The 22,847-nt window shown below is 40.0% G+C and overlaps 2 protein-coding genes across 3 annotated transcripts; both read left to right on the top strand.

Moving 5' to 3' along the window:
* The first annotated feature begins 13,433 nt into the window (after positions 1–13,433).
* Positions 13,434–17,531, top strand: cbx3b (chromobox homolog 3b). The gene is made up of 5 exons (XM_044207465.1): positions 13,434–13,668; positions 14,090–14,230; positions 14,306–14,447; positions 14,928–15,097; positions 16,264–17,531. The coding sequence occupies exons 2-5, from the start codon at positions 14,091–14,093 to the stop codon at positions 16,382–16,384; spliced, it is 573 nt and encodes a 190-aa protein (XP_044063400.1). The 5' UTR covers positions 13,434–13,668; position 14,090; the 3' UTR covers positions 16,385–17,531.
* Positions 17,532–17,820: 289 nt separating this feature from the next.
* Positions 17,821–19,924, top strand: snx10b (sorting nexin 10b). 2 transcript variants are annotated; one of them, XM_044207464.1, is made up of 6 exons: positions 17,821–17,965; positions 18,251–18,337; positions 18,430–18,530; positions 18,662–18,763; positions 18,950–19,159; positions 19,411–19,924. In XM_044207464.1, the coding sequence occupies exons 1-6, from the start codon at positions 17,936–17,938 to the stop codon at positions 19,538–19,540; spliced, it is 660 nt and encodes a 219-aa protein (XP_044063399.1). In that variant the 5' UTR covers positions 17,821–17,935; the 3' UTR covers positions 19,541–19,924. The 2 variants fall into 2 exon arrangements, with proteins under 2 accessions (XP_044063399.1, XP_044063398.1); XM_044207463.1 differs by having other exon boundaries at positions 17,921–17,965; positions 18,212–18,337.
* Positions 19,925–22,847: the final 2,923 nt, after the last annotated feature.

Raw genomic sequence — 22,847 nt, forward strand, 5'->3', positions numbered from 1 at the left:
GAGCTGAAACGATTAGTTGATTAATCAATTAATCAATTGGCAGAACATCGATAACAATCAATTAATTAATTTTTCATGCAAAAAATGGATTTTCTGCTTTTCTTTGTTTTATATCATTTTAAACTGAATATCTTTGGGCTTTGAACTGCTGGGACATGACTCTGGGCTCTGATGGGCGTCACTATTTCATGATGTTTAATAGACCAAACAATTCATTGAGTCATCGAGAAACTAACCATCAGAATAATGGACAATGAAGATAAATGATAGTTGCAGCCTGAATCATTATGAGTTATTAAAAACTTAAATGATTGAAGTTATCTGACTGTAGGAAAGGGTAATGCAAGATTTTTAAAAAGTCACCTGAGCCAGATGAGAAATTTCTATCTGGACACAAAAGCATTTTAAACATTAACATACTGGATGCATTTATATAGACAAGAGTAGTATGTGATAACTTGCATGTAAATATTTCTGAACAGGTTTTTCAGCCACTGCTACTTGACATTTTGTTTAGTTTTGCCTCCCTCAAGTGGTGAACAAGAGCACTGATAATATTGAGGAGCAAGTGAACAGTATTTGCAATGTAATTCAATGGAGAAATCAAGTTGAATGGGAAATTGAATACAACTAAGCCTTACATGTAAGTAGCAAAAGTTCCACAAGCTATGAAACGCCCCACAACACAACTGAATTGCATTGTTGACAACAGCTGAATTAGATGAAAAACTGACTTTAATTTTGCACATTGCACAACTGTCATTTAAATAACAGTCATATTGTCCATATTCTTTATTTTCTTATGATATTTTTTTAATTCCTGTTAATATCTTATCTTTCTTTATATTTCTACTATGTTTATTGTTTTGCACCAAAATACCAAAGCAAATTCCTTGTATGTGTAAACCTACTTGGCAATAAAGCTGATTCTGATTCTGATTCAAAGGGAAGAGAGAGCGAGAGAGAGAGAGAGAGAGAGGGAGGAGCATGTGCTCTTGACCAATGCCATGGATTTGACCAGAGACTTTGACAAAAAAAAAGGGAGGGGCGGTACCCAGAGTATCCCCCTGTCCTGCTGACAGCTGGGAACGCCCCTCTCTGATGACAGGCCAGAGCTGGATTCCTTCAATGAAAAGCCCTTTGATTGTTGGCAGGAACTCCTCTGGTTTGGCTGAATGGCTGTCAGCTCTGTCAGGGTGATGGACGGGCGGGTGTTTCACCCCTGATAGAAACAAGCCCCTCCAGCGAGCCGCTAACTCTCAGAGAGCAGGACCTCTGCCAGTCAACTTCTAACCTCCTCCCAAACAGATGGAAACAACCACAACTGAGATGAAGGAGTGTAAAAGTGGTGCAAAGTCAGCCAATAATTGTTAGTTACAGAAGCAAAGAATGGATACTGCTCAGCCCAGAGTTACATCAAAGAGGGTGATGTTTTCTTGGACATCCTTAACAACTTTTAAACTCTCAGAAAGTCTTGTGAACATCACTATGCGTAGACATAAGCCTTGTCTCTAGACAAGGATCAATATCATAATATTAAATCAAGCTACAGAGATAAAGCTCTTTGGATTTCATTTGCAAACACTTCAAGTTACTTGTGTCGAGTCTCCTACAGGCAATCACTTCATTATTCATCAAGGCCAAAGAGACTTCTGTTTTTGCCTTTACCTTTGACTAAAAACATGGTTTTATTTATATGCTTGATTTTGTAGATATGTAAGTTTTTACTAAAAAGATCAGAAACTGTTTAAAAGTTACAAGTTATTAGCGTCACTCATCTCTGAGAGCCCTGTCGCTACTGCGCTGTTCAGCTTGAATTGCAGCCCGTTAGGGGAACAGTGATGTTCCATGGCTGACCCTACATGAGTGCCAAAGTACAGCAGCTCAGGTCCTCCCAACACTGAATCATCACTGTTTGCCTGTGAGAAGAAATTATAAACACTGCAAACATGTACACTGAGCTCAAATCCCAGTTCGGTCAGACAGCAGTATTTCTCTCTCTTCATCCCTCACCAACTCACATACACACATTCAGAATACATCAACTCAACTGTAATTGTTTATATTGACTTCAACTTAGCCCTGAAGTCCATGGCATGAATCACTTCACGCCACCATCGTGGCAGACCTTCACACCGAGGTGGTCCTTCACATCGGAGAGATGCAGCGCTGCATTTGTGAGGGCATCCAGCCAGCTCTGACCTTCGAACATGTGAACGCAAACAGGAAATCTGTATCTACATGATCCTCAGTCACCTGTCATCCTCTGTTCTCTCCAGCCATAAAATGTTATTCTTGAACATTCTAGGTTTTGATAATATGCTACTGTCGTTCCATGATACTATATGTAATATACTCTAGTTAATTAATGGATTTGTGTTTGTATGACTGTTGTTGGTTGGGCCACCACTTTGGTCTAGACTGAGATATTTCAGCAACCTTTGGGTGGAAAGATTCCCATGAAATCTTCATCCCCAGAGGATAAATCCTACTGACTTTGGTGATCCCCTGACTTTTCCTCTAGGTCTCCAGCTGGAATTGAACCGTGGACGTTGTGGTCACGTGACATGCATCCAACCATTTGGGTGTCCAGACATATGTGGGTTTTGAGTGAAATATCTCAGCAATCATTTGATTGATCACCATGACATTTTGTACAAACATTCATGGTCTCCCTCAGGATGAATTTCAATAACTTGCTGTTATTGACGTGATGCCCTTATTTTTCATCTAGTGCCTCCAGCAGGTCAAAATTAAGATTTTTCCAATACTTTGGTTTATGACCAAATACCTGCAAAACTAATGACATTCCCACCAGCCTCGTGTGTACTTTGTGTTTAGTGCAAATTAGCAAATATTAGAATGCTAATATGCTAAACAGGGATGATGATCATGGCAAACATGACCTGCTAAACATCAGCATGTTAGCATTGTCACTGTGTGCATGTTAACAGTCTCATGTTAGCATTAGCATTTAGGTCCAAGCACCAGTGTGCCTAAGAACAGCCTCACTGAGCCACCATGGCTGTAGACTTTTAGTCTTGTTGTATACACATGCTGGTCCTTCTTCACTAAAAGGAGTTAGTTTGAGCTTAAATATTCAAAAAGGCTTTCTACAGAAGTACTTCTATTGGTTCTGAAAAAGAACAGATTTAATTCATTGTGGGATAAAAGAAAACACATTTCCCCCTAAATAGACTTTTTCACAGCAGACATTTTGGCTTATCATAACAGGAAAAGCACAGGTGTAATTGATAAAATTAAAAACAACTGCATTCCATTTAGGTGAGCTGGTTCCAGTTGTCCTGGTATTGGGCATGCTGACTCACCTGTATGTCTTACTGGGACATTGGTATCTCCTGTGCTGTTCCTACTAGTCAAAATGTCTGCCATGAAAATAGGTCTATTGATTCTGAGTATTCTCTGATTTCTCTGTCTTTGAAAATGTGATTTTTTTTTAGTTTTACATGAGACCTGCAGTATCTCAAAGCTGAAATTCAGTAGTATAAATCTCAAACAAATTACTTCTTAGGTTTTCCACATGACTCAATGAATAAATGAATAATTCTAATTTGTTGTAAAGCTTGTCTAGTTACACCGTTCAAACTGCAAACTTGAGATTACTGACTTCCCTGTGGTCTGAGGATTATCTGATAGTATTTTAGACTCTTAAATAAATCAGTTTCAGCCTTGGCTTGTCAAAGTAAAAGTAAAAGTATTTTTTTAATAGTTTTTGCCCCCTCCGTCTTTGCTGGCAGCTGTGGCACTTTTCATCACTATTCATTCGACTATCGACTATTCATCGCTCTGAGTCAAGGTGACCATGTTGCACACTGCCAGGGTCCCAGTGTAACACCAGCCTTGATCCTTGAGGTCTTTATAAAATATACACATAACTGCTTGTTTTGTTTTGTTGGTCCTTTATGCGACTGATTCATGTGTTGTTTCTGTCAGGAGTATTTCTGGTAAACAGTGTGGGAGACTAGTAATAAGATCAATTAAAAAATATAAAGATATGGCAGTGCCAGTTAACGTTTTTTAAAAGTTTATTAAATAAATATTCATTTTCATTTTTGTCAATTTCTTAAAATACAATCTCAAAAATGTATTCATAATGGTGCCGTCATGAACTAACAACCTAACAGCAAGAATCAAGAATCATAGGCATTTTATCTAAAGGACATCTCCTCACCATGAGCAGAGCAGATGATTTTAACTTCAACTATTCCTCAGTAAATTTATCCAAAGTCATCCTGGGTAAAGTGAGTATCCCCAGATCCTGTTTTTTTGTTTAATGTACCATAGTTATAGGTATATTCTTCTTTTTCGGTTTAAAGAGAAAAAAACAGTAGAAGTCGGCAATGGAAAGAAAAGAACACACAGTATATAGGGACAAAAATGTCAAATCTATACCAAAGATAGAATCTATACTACTCTTAAAATGCAGCCTCAAATTTCATCAGTAAAACATAAGAGAAGTCTTTTCCCTCACTTGCACATAAATTTGTTTCAGCTCTTTCACATTATGACCATTGACTCAGCTCCCCCTCAGAGACGGGGGGGGAATCTGGAGGTCTGAGAAACTCAAGACCTCATGGCAACATACCATTCAGCCATCACAAGCACTTAAAGTCTTTTAAAAACGTTGCAGTGTTGTTTACTATTGGCTCTGTCTGAACAAAAACTGGAGCCCTGGTGTCTCCGCACTAACCCAGCCCATCTGAAAGCAGGACGGGAAATATAAGCCGGCCTGTGCTTGCCACTTCATTTCCTGGCTGGTAAGAGCCTGTTTCCTGTGCATCAGCTTAAACATGGCATTTCACCGGAGGGACTTTGCCACTTGTCCCCCCTGAGTTTCCTCTCCTCCACTTTTGACTCTCAGCTGCAAACAATTTATTTTCAAGACGCACTGAGTAACAGTTTCCAGATTAGCCCCTGATAGGATTCTAATTGAAAATTACATTTTGGAGGATGGACAATGTAAATCAGCTTCATGTTTTGTCATGTCCAGGCATTGGTTCAAACCAAGGGAGTGGTTGTGGTTTTTCACTGCTCTATACCAATGTGTGGAAAGCAAGCTATGGAAACAAATTTTCACACCCAGCAACTATTTCATGGCGAGTATAAAGCTGTCTACTTGAGGAAGAGCTGTCTGCCTACAAACAGTGGTGGCTTTGATTTAAATTAACTAAGAGCTGTGTGCCACATATGTGGAACAAATGTTACACATCTTGCTTTTTCCACATGAATTCAGAATGATTAAAGGAATATTTAGAAATTTTGGGAAATACACTAATTCACTTTTTTCAAGTTAGATGAGAACATAGATATCACTCTTATGTCTGTATGCTAAATATGAAGCCATAGCCAGGTTAAGGTTGGGGTGTGCTCGAAATAAGTTGTTCATATGATGTGTCGTGCGATCACACTGAAATGCAAAAATGTTTGTAGCTGTTCCAAATGGCCAGACTTAAAGAGACGGGGTGGAAATCTTGTTGACATGAAGAGGGAAGAGACGTGATAATTGTTACACATGGAGTTAACACTTTCAATAATCTTTCCTGAACTGAAAAGTGACATAAATAGTTGTGTATAGAATGAAAAAAGAGAGCTTTAGGGAGATGTTCAAACCCAACTTTCTCACCTCTGCGGACGGGACCGATCACTGCGCGAAATGAGCATGATATTTGGATTGTAAGTGTTTAGGTGCAGCCATGTGGCCATATATCGTTTTCAAGCAAACAACAAACAAAGATACAGGCTATTGCTGTTTTCTAGCTATGAACCCTCTGTTAATGTTGTACCTCATCAAAACCAAATAAAAAGTCTCAAACCTAGCTTCAGTATTTTAAGCCAAAACTAGACTGTTCACTCCTTGGAATAGACTATTAGCTGCTGTGGACTGTCTCCAGCAATTATCCAGATTTCACCATAGTGTGTCATGTGGCTTTATTCAGAGTTTGCAGGGTAATTACTGGCAGGACCTGCTTAAAGCTGTTATTTTCCAGATGGCAGGCAGGCAAGACTCAAGTGCTGAGTCCCATCATGTGCTCACGCTGGAGCCTATACAGGGAGCACTTAGCCTTCAGATGGCATGGAGCTGCTATAGGCCTGGCTGAGCTGCAATGGGTCATGGTAAAAGTACTTTTGGCTGAGGAAGAAAAACTTCAGATTCCCAGGACCCAGAAAGCAAATGCTCTGTATTCGAGGGAAAAGCCTTGCATCCAGCCCGTGCAGACCAGACACGGGGTTTGATTGCAGATGGGCCAGTATCCTGCAGTCAGAGGGGGGAAATGTGGGGTTTAAGGGGTTGAATCCTGATTGGATGTGGAGCAGATCTAGTTCAAAGCGTACAGCTGTGAGAGAGAGAAAGAGTGAAAGGTCAACAGACTGGATTCGGTGGTTTGTGGAGCTACACTCGATGAGAGTAGACAATCAGCAGCTGCACAGTGACAAGGAGATTTACCAAGGCAAAGGTCTTCTCACCACTCAAGCATGAGATACTATACAGCTGTCTACTTGCTGAAAAGTGCAAGAGTCTGGCCATTGTTTATAGCCCTCATATTCATGTGATAAACACATAGAAGAGATATTACTTATATGTAATATCTGTATCCAGATCCAGATACATCTGCCTTTGTGAAGGTTAGAAATAATTTTCTGGAAAAAGCATCTTATGTATGTATGTATCATAGAAAATCATAACCACCATAAATCTGCTACTTGACTTAAAGGAATAGATCAATATTATTGGAAAATACGCTTATTCACTTTCTTACCGAGGGTTAGATGAGAAGGTTGATACTACTTTCACATCTGTACGGTAAATATGAAGCTATCTTTTATCTATATGAATATCTTAGCTTGGCATAAAAATATGGAGACAGGGAGAAACAGCTAGCTTGGCTCTGTTCAAAGGTAACAAATCCACCTACACCAGCACCGCTAACGCTCACTTATTAGCAACTTATATCTCGTTTGTTTTAACTTCAGAAAGTTAGGTGCTGGTAGGCAGATGTTGTTATCATTGGACAGAGGCTTGCTGTTTCCCTCGGTTTCCAGTCTTTGTGCTAAGCTAAGCAAACCGGCTGCTAGCAGGTGTTTCATATTTACCGTACAGACATGAAAGTGGTATCAGTCTTCTCATCTAACTGGATAAGAAAGAAAATAAGCATCTTAAAACAAACCTTTCCTTTAAGGCAGCTCCAGTGATGACTTTGTAACTGTGAGGCTTCAAATGAAGCTTTGACTTCACTCCTGCCATCAAGTTGAGCCAATCCATTCTCCTTTCTTCGTCATTTCCCTTCGCTTATTAGGAGAAAACTAAATCAAGAGAGTGTTCCTTGTTTGGGTTCACTTGATGGTGATGGGCAGCTGTGAAAGGCAACACTTAACATCGGGAGAAACTGAGATGGAAGAGGATGTGTGACAAAGGCAGGCCACAAGAAAGCAAACACTCTCTTTGTAGACAGCAGCAGTCATTGCTTTGTGAGTAACCAGTGGAGCGCAATCCATCAAAAGTCAGTTACTGTGAGTATTTGTCTCACATTACATCACAAAAATCAATGATTATAATCATGCACCATCAAAATTGCTGCAATTAAATCAGTATGAGATTAAATTTGGAAAGTATTATGAAAAGCAGCCTCATTTTAAAAGATCTTTTCTGAAATTTGATCACGTGAAGGGAATTTTAGGGCTTACGTTTATTTGTCCCTTTACAGAGAAACAATTAACATTCAGCTTAAGTTAAAATATGAAAGTCGTCAAAATTTTAGTTATGCTCAACTATATTTATTACATGACATTCAAAGGAGTGTGTACTTACATTTTCTCTCTAAAACACCCTGAAAAAATCAGGCCTGTGAGCTGACTGACACATTCCTCCATGTCCGTCTAAATTGACTTCATTTAACTTTACTCAAGTTTTACTCCGCCCCAAGTCAACCAGCTCCATCAGCCACAAAACTCAGAAGAACAAAACACCCACACTGAGAAAATAAAGAAAAGTGAGGAGAATGGCACACAGACTGGGAGAATAGGAGAAGTAGAAGAAGGGGGGAAATAGTCTTTTTAGGTTCAAAGGCGATCTTTCTCCCTTCCACTGGTATCCATTCAGTTTGTGCCACATTGGCCCCTGGGGGACTGGGAGTTGCTTGTCATTGGTGCCATTCACCTGTCAATCTGAGTGTTACATGATCCGATGGGCTCCATGTTGTGGAGTGGAAACCCCCAGCCAAGAGGCACATGGGATGAAGTCACCACCTGTTTATGCTAGCAACAAAACCACCTCCGCTCTGAAACTTCTTCTTCTTTGGCCCAGCTTACCCTGATACTACTATTCAGTTACTGAGGGAACTACTTTCATGATTATCTGAACACTCTTCTGTACAGATGCGTCGTCAGTTCTAAACTGTGACAAGAGTCATTTATTTCTATAAGTTTAGTTATGCTTTCTTATTCATGCTTTTGATGCAGTTGGACCGACAGCACTCCAAAGTCACATGTATAGCATTATATACATATAGAGAGCTAAATCCACCAAACACAATATACAGTGGTTAGAATCTGCTTCACCTCAATCAACTACAACAGTAAAATGTAACTTACACATTAAGGCATCAATAATAATAAATCCAATAGTATGAAATAATTTTACATTCACAGAGGCCATTTTGTGCATAACAAGTACATTTATTTTTGATACTTTAAGTAAATTTGCTGATAATATTGTACTTTCCCTTAGGTAACATTTTGTATGCAGTACTTTTACTTGTTGTAGAATATTCTTACATTGTGGTCAGATCTTTCCACAACAGAAAATATGTTACTTCAGTGATCTATACACATACATTTATGGTTTGAAAATTGATCTTTGAAATCTAATCGAAACCTGCAGTGAAAGGAATACTCTGAAGAGACATTACTGCTGTATTCATTCCCAGTAACTCTGTAGGCACAAAGCATAGCAATAACTACCCCCCTCAAGCCCTCCATGCCAGAACAAGGTATAGAATAACACAGAGGAAAGTATCTGGGGGCACTATAAGTGTTCTGAAACAGGAGACAGATTTCCGCAAGCAAATCCAGGTGGTCTGCTGTCCCACGTCCTCTGTTACTCATGAAAAGTTACTTTTCTCTCTGCAACCGCTGCATTCATACGGAGGACATAAACTGCATTGGAGCCTGTCGGACCAGACCCGGATTGATTCAGTATGTGACTCTGAATGTGATCTGAATACAGCGTGTGGAGCTGATGAAGGTGCTGAGGGCCCCTGCAGTGGTGGCAGAGTTGGTGACAGTAAACCATCTCAGCTCTCACACTGCTGCTCTTACTCCAAACGTGCTGTTTGCATTACATGTGGAAAAGATCTCCAAGGAAGCACTTTGTAAATATGCAGTCAATCAATCAGTCAGTCAGTCAGTAATAAGCTCATGTAAATCACTTTCCCCTCCCAGACCAGCCATCAATATTACTGTTTCTCTGAACACTGCTCTTTGTACAACCAGATTAACGCTCTGTAAGAATAACAGGGCCAATGTGAATGTCCTCGCTCTGGCTGTAACCCGAGAGCCTCGAGGTGGTACTGAGGGAACGCCAGGGGCCCTCTGTGTGAAAAGGGTCCAGTCAGGCTTGGCCTGAGCCATACAGACCACTACTCACTCCATCCACAGCCCTTCACAGCAGGATCCAGCCATCTGGACTCAGGGTGGCTCTCAAGGCCCATCTGTATGAGGGCTACATTCACAGTGGGCCCCAGGAATGTGCTTGTCTGGGAGGGAGCTGAGCAGATTTAAGGGATGACGGCACAACGCGATATATCTTTTCACCCTGTATACTGGAGCATGTCATTTCATCAACATCTGTATTTCATTTTTAGTGCCCTGGTCAGTCTTGGGTTCAGTCAGTTCGGTTTTAGGCACAAAAGTAGGCCTCAAATCACTTCATTATTGCCTGTTGTTCAGTCATTTAGGCTACAAACACATGCAAGACATGAAGTGTGTTAAACAAAACATCGCAAATATTTCTCTAATTCCCTTAAACTCCTACAATCCAGGTTGTCATTTAATTGTTTTCATGGTTCCGCAATAGTTAAAAACTGATGATTATACTGAATTTTCTTGCTGATATATTGTGAATGTAGAAATGGGGTATCCTGGTGGCCTAGTGGTTAAGACCCATAACATATAACTGTCACTGGTTTAGTTGCAGTCAGTGACGTTTGTTGCATCTCATAGCCCTCTCTCTCTTGATATTTCCTGTCTAAATCTTCAATGTCAGTCCATCCCATAAAGGTGAAAATGCAAAACCCTCTTTAAAAAGTTGTGAATGTAGAAATGATTGTCCTGTGTTTAAGAACATTGCCAAGTTGTGTTACCCAGCTGAAATAACCTACTGACTTTCCAGGGTTTGGTTAAGAAAACCCAAAGTGATTCATACTGTAGCAGTGCAGTAAATCCACACAGGACCTCACTGCATGCATTACTGCCATTCCTGTGCCTGCAGCGACAGCTCAACCCTATTAGCTGTTTGGTTACTATGGCAACCAGTACTAAAACCCCAAAAGAGCTGACAGGAAGGGGTCAGAGGGCAACAGCAGGTCATACGGCAGATAACCAACACATGTCTTGCCTTGAATTCTAGGTCTACTCAAGGGGAAAGCATACTGTGACCCACTGTAGATAAAGACAATGTTTGTTTGACATGGTTATGTTGTGAAAACTGTAAAAAAAAATATATATATATATATATATATATATATATATATATATATATATATATATATATATATATATATATATATATATATATATATATATATATATATATATGGTACCACTATCTAATAAGGCACTCTATATACAGGGTTTATTAAGTGGTTAATAAATTATTTACTAATGCTTAGATCAGTTATAAGTTATTAATAAGAACATTGTTTTGGGGAAAAAAAGTAAGACGACGAGACGGCACTATGGTAACAGAGTTTTGAGTTCAGTGTGTAAAAAAAAACCTCTCTGGCTGGTTGTTCCAGCAGGACACTTGTTTTGTCTTTTTAGCTTGTTAATTCGAGATCCCTTCAGTGGACCATTCAAGTACTTACCTGCAGAATACCTGGACCACAATCCATTTATTAACAATTTATTAACACTTATAACTGCAGGTTTGACAGACTGTGATAAAAATACCTTATTAATGACTTACTAACATTTGTAACTGCAGACTTGATGGCATGAAAAGGGTAAACGCAGGCCAAAGGGATTTTTGTTACTCCCTCCAATTAATGGCTTATAATTGATCTATATAGCATAAATCAATAATGTATTAATCATTAATAAAGATAAGACCCTTATATAGACCTACTATAAAAGGTGCCTTATTACCTTAATTAAAGCTCTGGCACAGCCTAAGAGTTTTCTAGTTGACCAAAAACAGTTCAGAAGACAAGGAGAGAAAGTTTCTCTAATGACTTGGTGTGGAAAGAGGTGCCCATTTAAAGCAAGAGCTGCTGAGTGCAAAGAAAGTAAATGGTGTTTAGTTGTTGAGAACATCTTCAGCATAGTGTTCATAATTAATCACAGAAGAAAACAGCAGCTTACCACCTTGGCTTTATCAGTAAAGAAACTGCACTCCCTGATGATCATACTAAAAGTCTATCTCCTATGTTAACTGTCCACTGCTCAGGAGTTGAATGGGGCATATGTGTACATTGATTTACAACCTGCACAAGACCTGTGTCCTGTCCCCTCTGAGACTGTGATCAATAAGACCCTTTTCTGGAGACAATACACACCACATTCATCTTCTATGCAGGCGTCTGCCAGCTTTTTCACTGAAACCCCTTTTAATCACATCCCTAGGGCCTCCCCAGTGTTTTCTCATTGACAATGAAACTGAGGAATTAATTCTCAGCACTGTGACACATCACCATGTGCTGCTTTTACTGTAGGCATCCCTGTATCTCTGTTACATTCTTATGGTGTTGTTGCAGTGCATGCATAAGTAAATTTCATGAACAAATGTGCCCAATGTTACATAATGCTGCCTTGGGGATGAAATGGTATCAGAAACAACAGTGCATCAGAGGCAGCTCCAATGTGAATCCACCTCCTAGTAAAACCTTTTGTTCTGCTGCCTTTTTGCTATGAGCTTTCCAGCATAAATCAATTCTCATTAGTTAACTGGGGTGGAGGAGCATTGTGCTTTTGGCCTGCTGGACCTGGCAGTCCAATACAAGTAGGTAGCGTCCCCCAGTGGTGTGTTACAAAACAGTGTGGAATAACTGGTGGAAAAAAGGTAAACTTGGTCAAGTAGGAAGACCAGTTAGTGGTGCTTATTTGGCCAATCAGCAGCTTTGGGGTTTCCCATTGGCTAAAAGGGGGCTGTCAATCAAATCCTCCGGAGGGGTGTTTTTCTGTGATTTTCTCAGTGAGGTTTAGGAGGTCGTGGAGTACAGATCCCCTCCGTGAAAACCCATGTACTTACACTGAGATTTTTAACCTAAGTAAAAGTAGCAACATCACAGTATAAAAATACCACACTGCATTCAGAATCTCACTTAAGTAAAAGTATTTTAAAATTGTGCTAAATTATTAAAAGAACAAGTTCTCAATAATATTATGCAGAGTTGCACCATTTTGCATAATATTATTTTCATCATATATGTATATTTTTGGATTATTATTATTGATGCATTAAGCTGCATTTTAATGTTGCCAAGGTGAAGCTAATTTTAGCTACCTATATACTGTTGGATAATTTAATCTATAACAATGTATCATGTTTTATGATGATCATGTGTTTTTATATGTAGAATCATTAGCTGCAAAGTAACTAACTACCAACTCTAGTGGTAAATAACTAATAGAAGATTAATATTTTCCTCTGAAACTAGTAATTATGTCTGTCAAATAAATGTAGTGGAGTAATGGTATAGAAGTATAAATAGAAATAGAAGTAGGCTATAAAGTAGCATACAATAGAAATATTCAAGTAATTGATGTGTACTTTAAATGTAAATATAATATAATATAAATGGTGAATCCCATGCATCTAGTATCATTTGGCAACTAAAAAGGCGCTCATATCGATTATATTTCTAAATGCAGATTTCTAATAAGGTTTAGTTTAGTTTTTTTGGAATCTGCTTACACTCTGATGAGATGTCTTTTTTTCTTGTATGTAGCTTCCAAATAAATACCCGGCTTTATATTTGCTTCCACTGACAAATGATCCCAAAGATCAAAGAATCAAACACCTGGAACCAGTCTATAATCCCAGTGAGACATGCCAAGTGTACACAGTCTCTTGCCATACCCAGCTGACGCCCATGGGTGGCAGGGCTTTTCCGGACCACTGGACGGGGACGGACGGACGAGCGGACTGCTCTCTGATTGGTCGGCGGCGTGCGCGTCCCCGTCGTCTCCTCCCGGTTTTCCTGGCATGACCTTTTCCCTTGGCAACCACTTCCTCCGAGCATCCACGGCCATCTTTAATTTTAACTCATTCATGAAAAGTTGTTTCGCTCATGTAAACACGCCGAGCGACACATTTGCGCACAAAGCTGCATCGACGGCGCTGTGTGCATGTAGTTTCCAGCGACAAGCTCCAAACAGAGCAGAGCAGCACCGCAGCAGGCTGTCCGCCGAGATTAAGTAAACATCGAAAGCGTAAGTGCATATTGTTCAGTGTAGCGTCTTGTGCATCACTCAGGCATCTTTCCAGTCATGTTTTCAGGCTGCTGTTTGCACAATAGTCTCTTAGCTAAACTGTCTGAATGAACTATACACGCGTGTAGATACTAACGTGTTGCGTTTTTGGACTGAAAGAGTAGTGTGTTGTGCTCCCGAAAGAAACAGCAGGTGGAGCGCTATAATAAGTGTACGGATCATTGTCTGAAGGGCACACTCACCACTGCCATGTTGTTCCACAAATATCCCAGCAACAGGGAGATGAACGTATTTTATTTTACTTCACTGTGGTGTTTTAACAAAACAAATAGACACTTGATGTTTTTGTCTTCATATGCTCGTGAATGGCCTGCCAGTCATAAAAGCTAGTTGTCATTCATTTGCTTCTCATTTATGGCAGGATGAGAAAGAAGCAGACTGCCAAACAGAGGAAGACTGAGGAGACTACAGTTGTCCAGGAGTTTGTGGTGGAAAAAATAATTCGCCGCAGAATCTTTAATGGAAGAGTGGAATACTTCCTGAAGTGGAAAGGCTTCACTGAGTGAGTGAGATGTTGCTCAATCAGCAATTTGCTTGCTTGTGCATGATTTTAAAGTGTATTCTCTCCTCCTTATAGTGCAGAAAACACCTGGGAACCTGAGGACAACCTGGACTGTCCTGAACTCATTGAAGACTTCCTGAGAAACACCCATTTCTCAGAGGAGAATGAGGAAGAGTTAATTCCCAAAGAAGAAATGACAGAGCAAGAGACGGAAATTGTGAGTATGTGAGAAATGCAGTGGTGGGACGTCTGTAAGTTTATGTTGTTTCCATGTTATTCACAGAACTTCTGCAGCTAAATCTGTAAAAATGGAAAAAAAAACAACAACATATTATTAGAATCCTTTTTATATAGTGCATTGTTTTAGGTTGACGGTTACAAAATTCAGGACGCTTTTTCTCAAAGTAAAAAGAAGCTGCACTGCAGTCGAGTAAAATCATCTGACCATGTTGGCAGAGTTTGTTCCTACTTTTTTGAGAGTTTTAAGGCTGAATATGAAACTTGGTGTGTGAAGGTGGTTAGTTTTGCAATGCCTCTGAAAGTGAAAGTAGATAAATTTCCTTTTTTTCGCAACGAACAGGCATGTACAGTAAAAAAAAAAAAAAAACTTTAAAAAAACCACACCCAGGCTGTCTTCTAATGCAGATTTTGTGTTTTCTTCTAACTGCTGTGTCTTTGTCCTTGTCACTCTTTGCAGTCCTGTATGCAGTCTCAGCAGCAGGCTCACACTGTGCAGAGCAACAGTGACATCCTCGAGCCAAACGATGAGCAGTCAGACACCCCCACTAACCTCAGCACTTACCTCGAGCCTGAATGCATCATCGGCTCCACAGACAGACAGGGAGAGCTCATGTTCCTAGTCAAATGGTAACTCTGTTGCACTGCTTCCTCTTTTCTCTGTCCTTGAATGGATGCCAGGGGTTGGGTAAATGTTTGTATGATGGTAAAAGTCACATTTAAGCTGCAATCTACACATCCAAACTAGAGCAAAGATGACGGGGCATCTAGTGTCAGGTTTATGAGGGTGTTTCATGTTGTTGTTGTTGTAGGTATGCAGTGACGTTACAGTGTAATTTACCGACCATATAATGTGAATATATCATTGACCACCTGACAAAACATTCCTCAGATTAGTAACTGATGGAGAGCATCTCTGACCACAGTAAATGTGCTTTGCGGCTTTAAAGGGGAAATAGCCTCATAGCACATAGCCTGTGAAAACAGTTGAATACTGTCTTCTGTGGCTCTGAAGGAGCTTTGTGAGGTTTTAGAAAATTACTCCTAGCTTGGGCTTGGAGACTGATAGAAAGTGTGGAAAGATGTGGGCATTTACCATGCATGGGGGTTCTTAGGCTGAGTTCAGACAGACAACAGCTGGGACCACTCTGATGATCCTTTCTCATATTATAAACTGTTGTGAAGTATTTTGGAGTCTAATAAACCTTCAAAATCGTATGTCTCACCAGTACCTGAAGCAGCACGCCCCAATGCTGCCTGCTTTTAAAACACAGTGTTTTGGAGCTTGATCCATATAAGGCAAGGCAAGTTTATGTTTTATTTTTCATTAGCACCTTTCAAACACAGTCAGTTGCTTTACACAAGGAGAAAAATGCATTAGAATAACATTTAAAATAGGAAAAAATAAATACAAACAGAAAATAAGACATAGTAAAATTAGATAAAATAGAATACAATACAAATGGACAGAAATTAATAGACCAGAAACACAGGTCAGAGCTAAAAGTCAGGAAATCACATCCTCTGCTGCTCTGATTTTGACCATTCTTTTTAAAATATTTGTTGTACCCCAACTTTATGGAAATGCAGTACTTAATAGCTGTATTACCCCTTTAAGTCAGAATAACTGTCATTGGATATTACAAAACTACAGTAATCAGAGACTGACTGTACTTACTTACTTTCTATTTTCTAAACTGGCAGGAGTGTGTGTTGCTGCTGAAACATTTTACATACATTAAAAGTAGGAGGCCGCCATCTTAATGGCTTCCTTCTCTCGTGTGTTTCCCCCGCAGGAAGAACTCAGATGATGTGGCCTTGCTGCCGGCCCGTGAAGCCAGCGCCAGGTGTCCCCAGGTGGTCATCGACTTCTATGAGCAGAAGCTGACGTGGCACTGTGGAGACGAGGAGCAGTGAAGTGTGTTGTGTACAGAGGCGAACTGATAAACAGCTGTGCTCTCACCTGAAGCTTAGTTTAACCTCCATCGAGTGTCCTCCTTCAGCTGACTTTAGAGGCACACTGTGTGAAATTATGCGTCCTGCCGCAGGTAGAGTTTCACATTCTGGCAGGTGCTCAAGATCCTCAGCAAGGATGGATTTAAAGTGCTCTCGTTCCTGTGGTGCTCAACGAGGTCTCTGTGCCTTTGTGGAGACTGCGATGGAGACTAAAACTAACCTTTGAGTAGAGCAGCTGATTTGAGGTCAGACTAACCTGTAGCAGCTTTGGTCTTGTGTAAGCAGACACAATCACTGTGGACATGTGTTTTGTTTTTATTGTTATATAGTAATTTAGTATTTATAGACCTGTTTAGCTACAAGGATCTTGGTTGTTTAGTGTGTGCTTTATATCTTGTATAGCAACACTATGTAGGTGGAGTGAACTAACTGCTGTCCAGTCCGTACCTCCAGTTCATGTAGCTTTTAGTTAGAGCTGAAGATTGTAGACCTGTTGTCCGAACATTTGTTGTTTGAATTTGTATTGTGTGAGGTGTTTATAGCCACAGTTTTACTGTGTCTTACTGTGTCTCTGTATGACCCTTGTGGTTGATGTAAAATATTTAAAAATTTTCCCACCAGAAATTTCCCCATATTTCCAATCAGCTGCTAAGTACCAAATGTTCTCCTATGTATTGAATCATAACAACAATATTGTTGAGTTTTTAAAATATGATTTGGTGCTTACACAGATTGAAGCCCTGGCAGAATTACTCAAAAGGTCATAATATTTCTAAAGTAAATCTTTTGAGATTTACACACATTGGAAATAACTTTTGTGTACCTGTGATGGCTAATAAGATCTAGCACAAGATCTAGCTAATAAATCTAGCACTTTAGATATGAGACTGTCCAATTATGCAGGGCATTGTCTTCCAGTAATTACACAGGTCCACGTACACAATACCTGTATCCCGATGGCACTGTCCTGACTCAACATATCTCCCATGACTGTTATGGGACACACAGCTGAACCTTAAACCTCCTAAAACACACCTGCTACTGATTTACTGTAACTGTTGACCATGGATCTGTGAAGTCTCTATGAATAAAGGAAACCTTTTGTGAAGCTGTTCTTGAAGCTTGAAGTTTTTTAATGTCACATTTGTCACATGCTAAATCATGAGGTAGGAAGATCAATTAAACACATGATCAGTTTAAAAACTAGCTAATGCGTTGGATGTGTTTTGACTGGTTCTAAATTACAGTCAATAAGCAATAAAGTGATAAGTAATAGTAGATTGATATAGTCATGTTTGCACATGTTATGCCAGCTCTACTGTTCGGTAATCAGCAGGGAGTTTAGTTGATTTAACAATTATGGGGAGGAGCTTATCTCAGTCTTGTGACTTTATTTTGAAACCTTTACTCCTGGTCAATAAAAGTGGAAATAAAAGGCATTTGCACAATACTAAGCACAGCATTATATGAATGACTTTATGTTACTGAGATTCAAACAAGAATATTTGGATTATGAGAGAAGAAACTGACAACGTTGTGAAGGTAGGTCTGAAGTTATACTGTAATTCTTATTTGATTTTAAAATGTTTCATAGTTAAAAAATAGACCTTTAAAATGACACATGTTGAGCGCAGAAACTTTAAATTCTTGTACAACCTTAAAAACAACTTGTTTTTTGTCCTGAGCAATAAAGGATATTTGGTGGGATTTTCCTATCCTGATTCTTGCCGTGTTGGTCATTGCACTTCCTCTATCTGCCAATAAAAAACTTCCCCTTTTTCATAACAGTGCATTCAGTTCAGTGTCTCTCCTGCCTTCTCCATGCAGCAGGTCATCAGTGTCTGGGTGCGGGACCCGCGGATACAAAAGAATGACTTTTGGCATGCCTACATAGACTATGAAATTTGTTTACATGTAAGTAAAAGGATACAAGGAAGTTGTTTTAATCTCTACAATCAAATAGTGGAGCTAACTGTAAGATGTGTGTCACTTGTGTTCTGTTTTAGACCGACAGCGTGTGCTTCACCAAGAAGATCTCAAGTGTGAGAAGGAGGTATAGTGAGTTTGTATGGCTCAGGCAGAAGCTACAAGCAAATTCAATGCTAATGTAAGTCACTTTACTGTATTTTGAACTAACAATTTGAGCGAAAACAGAGCACACATACTTCAGTTTTTATGTTAAAAGTAATCTGGACTGTGGTTCCTGTCATTTTTAGGGTGTATTTGTGTCTTTTGCAGGGTACAGCTACCAGAGCTGCCCCCAAAGAACCCCTTCTTCAGCCTGAACAACGCCCAGCAGATCGCTGAGCGGATGAAAGGGCTCCAGAAGTTTTTGGAACAGTAAGAATGACCTCATAGATCAATAAACACATGAACTTTGACATACTGCAACACCAACATAACAAAACTATTGAATCACAGTTTCCATGAACACCGGGCCACATGACACGTACCATTTTCACGTCAACAAGCAATACAATATCCTGAATACAACAATCTAATTTGTTCATTGTCCTTATTCTCCAGGATCCTCCAGAGCCCTCTGCTGTTGTCCGACAGTTGCCTGCATCTTTTCCTGCAGTCACAGCTCAGCGTGTCCAAGATGCAGGCCTGTGCTGCTGGAAGGACCCACTACTCTGTGGCCCAGGCGGTCCAGCGCTGCGGCTTGAGGCGATTCTACTCTGAAGAGGATCTGCAGAAGGACCTCAGCATGTCCTGTGACTCTGACTCAGACAGGTATCATAATGTCACGCTTTCTGCACTCCTTTTTCCTCAAAAACCCATCAGTAGAGCCAAAAGTCTATTACCTCTAAGGATAGAGTTCTTTTTGTATTTGCTTTGTCAGCAGTAAGGCAAAATATGCTTTTAAGTATACACTCACTGATGTATTTTCCAGGACAGATAATATGAGAACTCCTCCTGCCTCATTTCCTGAATTATGAGATTAATTCCCTTTCCATCCCCTGTTCTTGTCTCTGTGATTCCAGCTCAGAGTGTAGAGATCCAGAGCCTCCGATTAAAGATTTGACAATAAACAAAGTGGAGAGTACAGCCTCACTTGATCTCATGGGAACCAGCCAGGAGGAAACCCTCAGCTGCTTATCTGGTTCTACATGAAAACATCATCATCATATCACTGGTAGAAATGTTTGGACCTGAGAGGAAGAAATTTGCCTGTTACCCCGTACAGCACTTTTGGCTACGTGGTTGCTCCTAATTATTTCACTCATAAAAAAATTCTTAGCCTATTATGTTCCCATTGAGGCATTTCACTTTGAAACATGTACAGTAAATAGTAATAAAAATGTACCTTTTGTATATCCATAAATTATTGTTTACCAGTACGTTCTGTCTGCATTGCACAGCTATAAAGTTGTAGCTACAATTTACCTGAAGATGGCAGTGTTGTTACATCCATCTGTTTGCATATTCACTTATTCCATGAACATGCTGTAACTGTCCATATTTACTTCATAAACAAGCTTAAGAGAAGCATCATGAGTTATGGCCATTCACAAGGTGTATTTTTCCAAATACGTGCAGTTAACAATGCAATATCTTCAGCAGTGACGGCCTAATGTCCCTCTCTGTGGCTGAACTCCCCCCTCCTGATAAAGTGAAAGGTATGGGAAGCTTGTCATCTGGTGGCCACTGCAGTGCTTAGCAGTATGACGTGTAATAGGGTCTCTGCAGAGTTTTCAGACAGCCCCCCTGTCAGGTGTGTGGCTGTTAGGAGGTCCTGTGGGATCCTAATGGACTCGCTCCTGTCTGAGAAGGCTACCAGGTAGACAGGATACATTGCTCCCTGCTGAACAAAATGCCAGCTGCACTGACAAGTCACCTTTTCTATCTGTCTCTCTCGCTTAGTGTTTGTATAAGCCTGTTCACTACAGTCACATATCTGTATGTGTGTGTGTGTGTGTGTGTGTGTGTGTGTGTGTGTGTGTGTGTGTGTGTGTGTGTGTGTGAGCTGAATACACACATGTGCTTCTGCAGAGGTAATGACCACTAAACAGAGTGACTGCAGACTGACATATATGCACAGCTAATTAGATTAGCTTTGTATCTCTGCAGCGGCTGTGACATTCATTATAAATTCAGAACAGACAATAGGCTTGTGTTGCAGAGAACAGAGAGGTGAAGTCACTTCAGACCTGCTCTGCTCTGCTCTGAGTGGCAGAACAGCCTTGACAGTGGGAAAGCCCACAAACTCAAATTGCGGGGGGGGACATCTTTCAAGAAGATGTGTGGGTGAATGTGTGTGTTCATGTGCATCCACATATGCTAATGTAGTATATGCATGTGTCTTCTTTGTCAGTGCTTAACTGTGTGGGGCAGCATTACCATGCACCTTCAAACACATGCACTGAGGCTGTCAGTGCTGCAGATGGTTGCTTCAGCTGGATATTCTAATACATCCATTACCATTTAATCTAACAATGTTTTAACAATGTCTATCACTGATGTGTTTTCATCAAAGAAGCAACTCAAATGCGATCTATTCATTTCATATTTCACTTTACAATAATATTGCATGTATCACTTGGCAAACACCTGGAATACAACACTAGCTGCTCCACTGTCCCTGACAGATGTGTCTAGAAAATGCATGGCAATGTCACCTACATTTTGTTTTTCAGAAGGCAATTTTGGAGGATTCTACAATTAAAAACCTATACATTGTGGGTATTTTATGAGCCAGTTCCAGTGTTTGTAGACTAAGTATGTTTAAATGTAACTATTTTTAGGCCACTAAATAAATAAATAAATAAAGGCTTCAGCCATTCTCCACCAGAATTTTATTCCTGGTGATGTGGAGAAGGCTTTGAAGCATCCTTTAGACCGTTATCTTGGGAAATCAATTTTCCCAAAGAAAGTATAAATGTTAACTGAATAAACAAAATATGTAAATTCCAAGTAATTAAAACATTTTAGAGATCTTAATTTTGGTTTCTGGTCAACATTTTATGATGTGGTGAGGGGTGTGTTGGAGAGACTCATGACCTCAGTATTTCTCAAATCCTGGCACGATTACAACCCTGTAGCAGCTAATGTAAGAAGTTGTTAAACATGCTAAAAATGTAAAGTATGTCATATTACTTTCAGGAAGTAATTTTGTTGGGTTTTGAGCAGCTACAAAGATAATGTCTGTGTCTGTTGTCTCTCTGATGAGTAAATCACACATGCATGTGAGTTTCCCCACATGGTTTAACACTTGCTAACAGTTTTCTGTAACAGTAAAGCCTTGTTTGTTGCTTATAGTTCTGTGAATTGAAACGTTTACATTGCTGGTTTTAGTCTGACCTGTCCAGGAGTATTGACTCCTCTTTTAATGGTCTGTGACTCTGGTCCACTGGCTGTTAACCTTGAGCCACTGTAGCCTAGCCTGTCAGTGCGGCTCTGCTGCCATGACAACACTGACACATTTAAACCCATCAGATCGATTGGCTAACAGCTCCCTGCTCCATGTTGCGTGACCCCGAGATCAGATGGAGTGAAAACATAGGGAGCGAGTAAAATAACTCTGTTTTCAGGGTGTGTTTTAGCTGGATATAACCACAATTATTCAGAAAAGTGCCTGATAAAATCACGTTTGCATTATTTCTACAAATGCTTTAGCTCAGTTTAATCTAATTAGTATGCTTGTTGTTTGACACATAAAACAGTAGAAGAAAGATAAAGGAAAATGGCCCCTCTGGGAGATGCCCATCTGCCTCTGACCAAGTCAGCATGTCTTTCTGCAGCGACAGCTCAAATAAACTCCACCTCATGTCTGTGATCTCATGCTTGACTTATTATTCCCTCTGTTGTGTAATTAATAGAGAATCACAAAAAGGCAAAAATCCATTTTATGTGTTGGAAAGAACCAAATTGTCAAACTCGAATGTAACAATATAAAATCCCAATCAGTGTTCGTTTACTGAGCAGACTGCACAGAGTCAAAAACAATTGGAAGTATTGAGGGAGATATGCTCCAGTGGAGGCAAATTACAGATAAATCAGAGGCTGCTCATGCATTTTAAGTGCCACATTATACAGAATCCATTAGTAGCAATAGGAGTTCAGCAATACTTGAGATATTAAATCTCTTTGCCTGCAACTCAGTGGAACCAGGATGAGTCAATATCAGAGAAGCCCAGCTGCACTGCCAATAGATAGGGGATGAGACCTAAAGGAATGATGCACCAACAACAGTCATATGATAATGGCAGAGGCTGGTGATACTGATGTGTAGCTTGTTATGCAAGACAATCACATTCACTAGGGGCAGATGAAGGAGCAAGGTAAATGATCTGGAAGCCTGGGGTTAATTGAATTGTTAATAACATACGCCTCTGCTCTGAACATTTTTCAAGGTCTCCCACATTTCATGCCAATACTGAGCGCTGATTTACTGAGGGCCACAAAACTTCCACAGCTTCCT

The sequence above is a fragment of the Siniperca chuatsi genome, linkage group LG9 (assembly GCF_020085105.1).
Source record: "Siniperca chuatsi isolate FFG_IHB_CAS linkage group LG9, ASM2008510v1, whole genome shotgun sequence".
Taxonomy (NCBI): domain Eukaryota; kingdom Metazoa; phylum Chordata; class Actinopteri; order Centrarchiformes; family Sinipercidae; genus Siniperca; species Siniperca chuatsi.

Bases quoted from the DNA above. Each gene is read 5' to 3' on its own strand.
- cbx3b (XM_044207465.1), top strand. From the start codon at position 14,091: ATGAGAAAGAAGCAGACTGCCAAACAGAGGAAGACTGAGGAGACTACA. The intron at 14,231-14,305 runs GTGAGTGAGATG...TCCTCCTTATAG, and splicing joins AAGTGGAAAGGCTTCACTGA to TGCAGAAAACACCTGGGAAC. The intron at 15,098-16,263 runs GTAACTCTGTTG...TTTCCCCCGCAG, and splicing joins CTCATGTTCCTAGTCAAATG to GAAGAACTCAGATGATGTGG.
- snx10b (XM_044207463.1), top strand. From the start codon at position 17,936: ATGAGAGAAGAAACTGACAACGTTGTGAAG. The intron at 18,531-18,661 runs GTAAGTCACTTT...TGTCTTTTGCAG, and splicing joins CAAGCAAATTCAATGCTAAT to GGTACAGCTACCAGAGCTGC. The intron at 18,764-18,949 runs GTAAGAATGACC...CTTATTCTCCAG, and splicing joins CTCCAGAAGTTTTTGGAACA to GATCCTCCAGAGCCCTCTGC.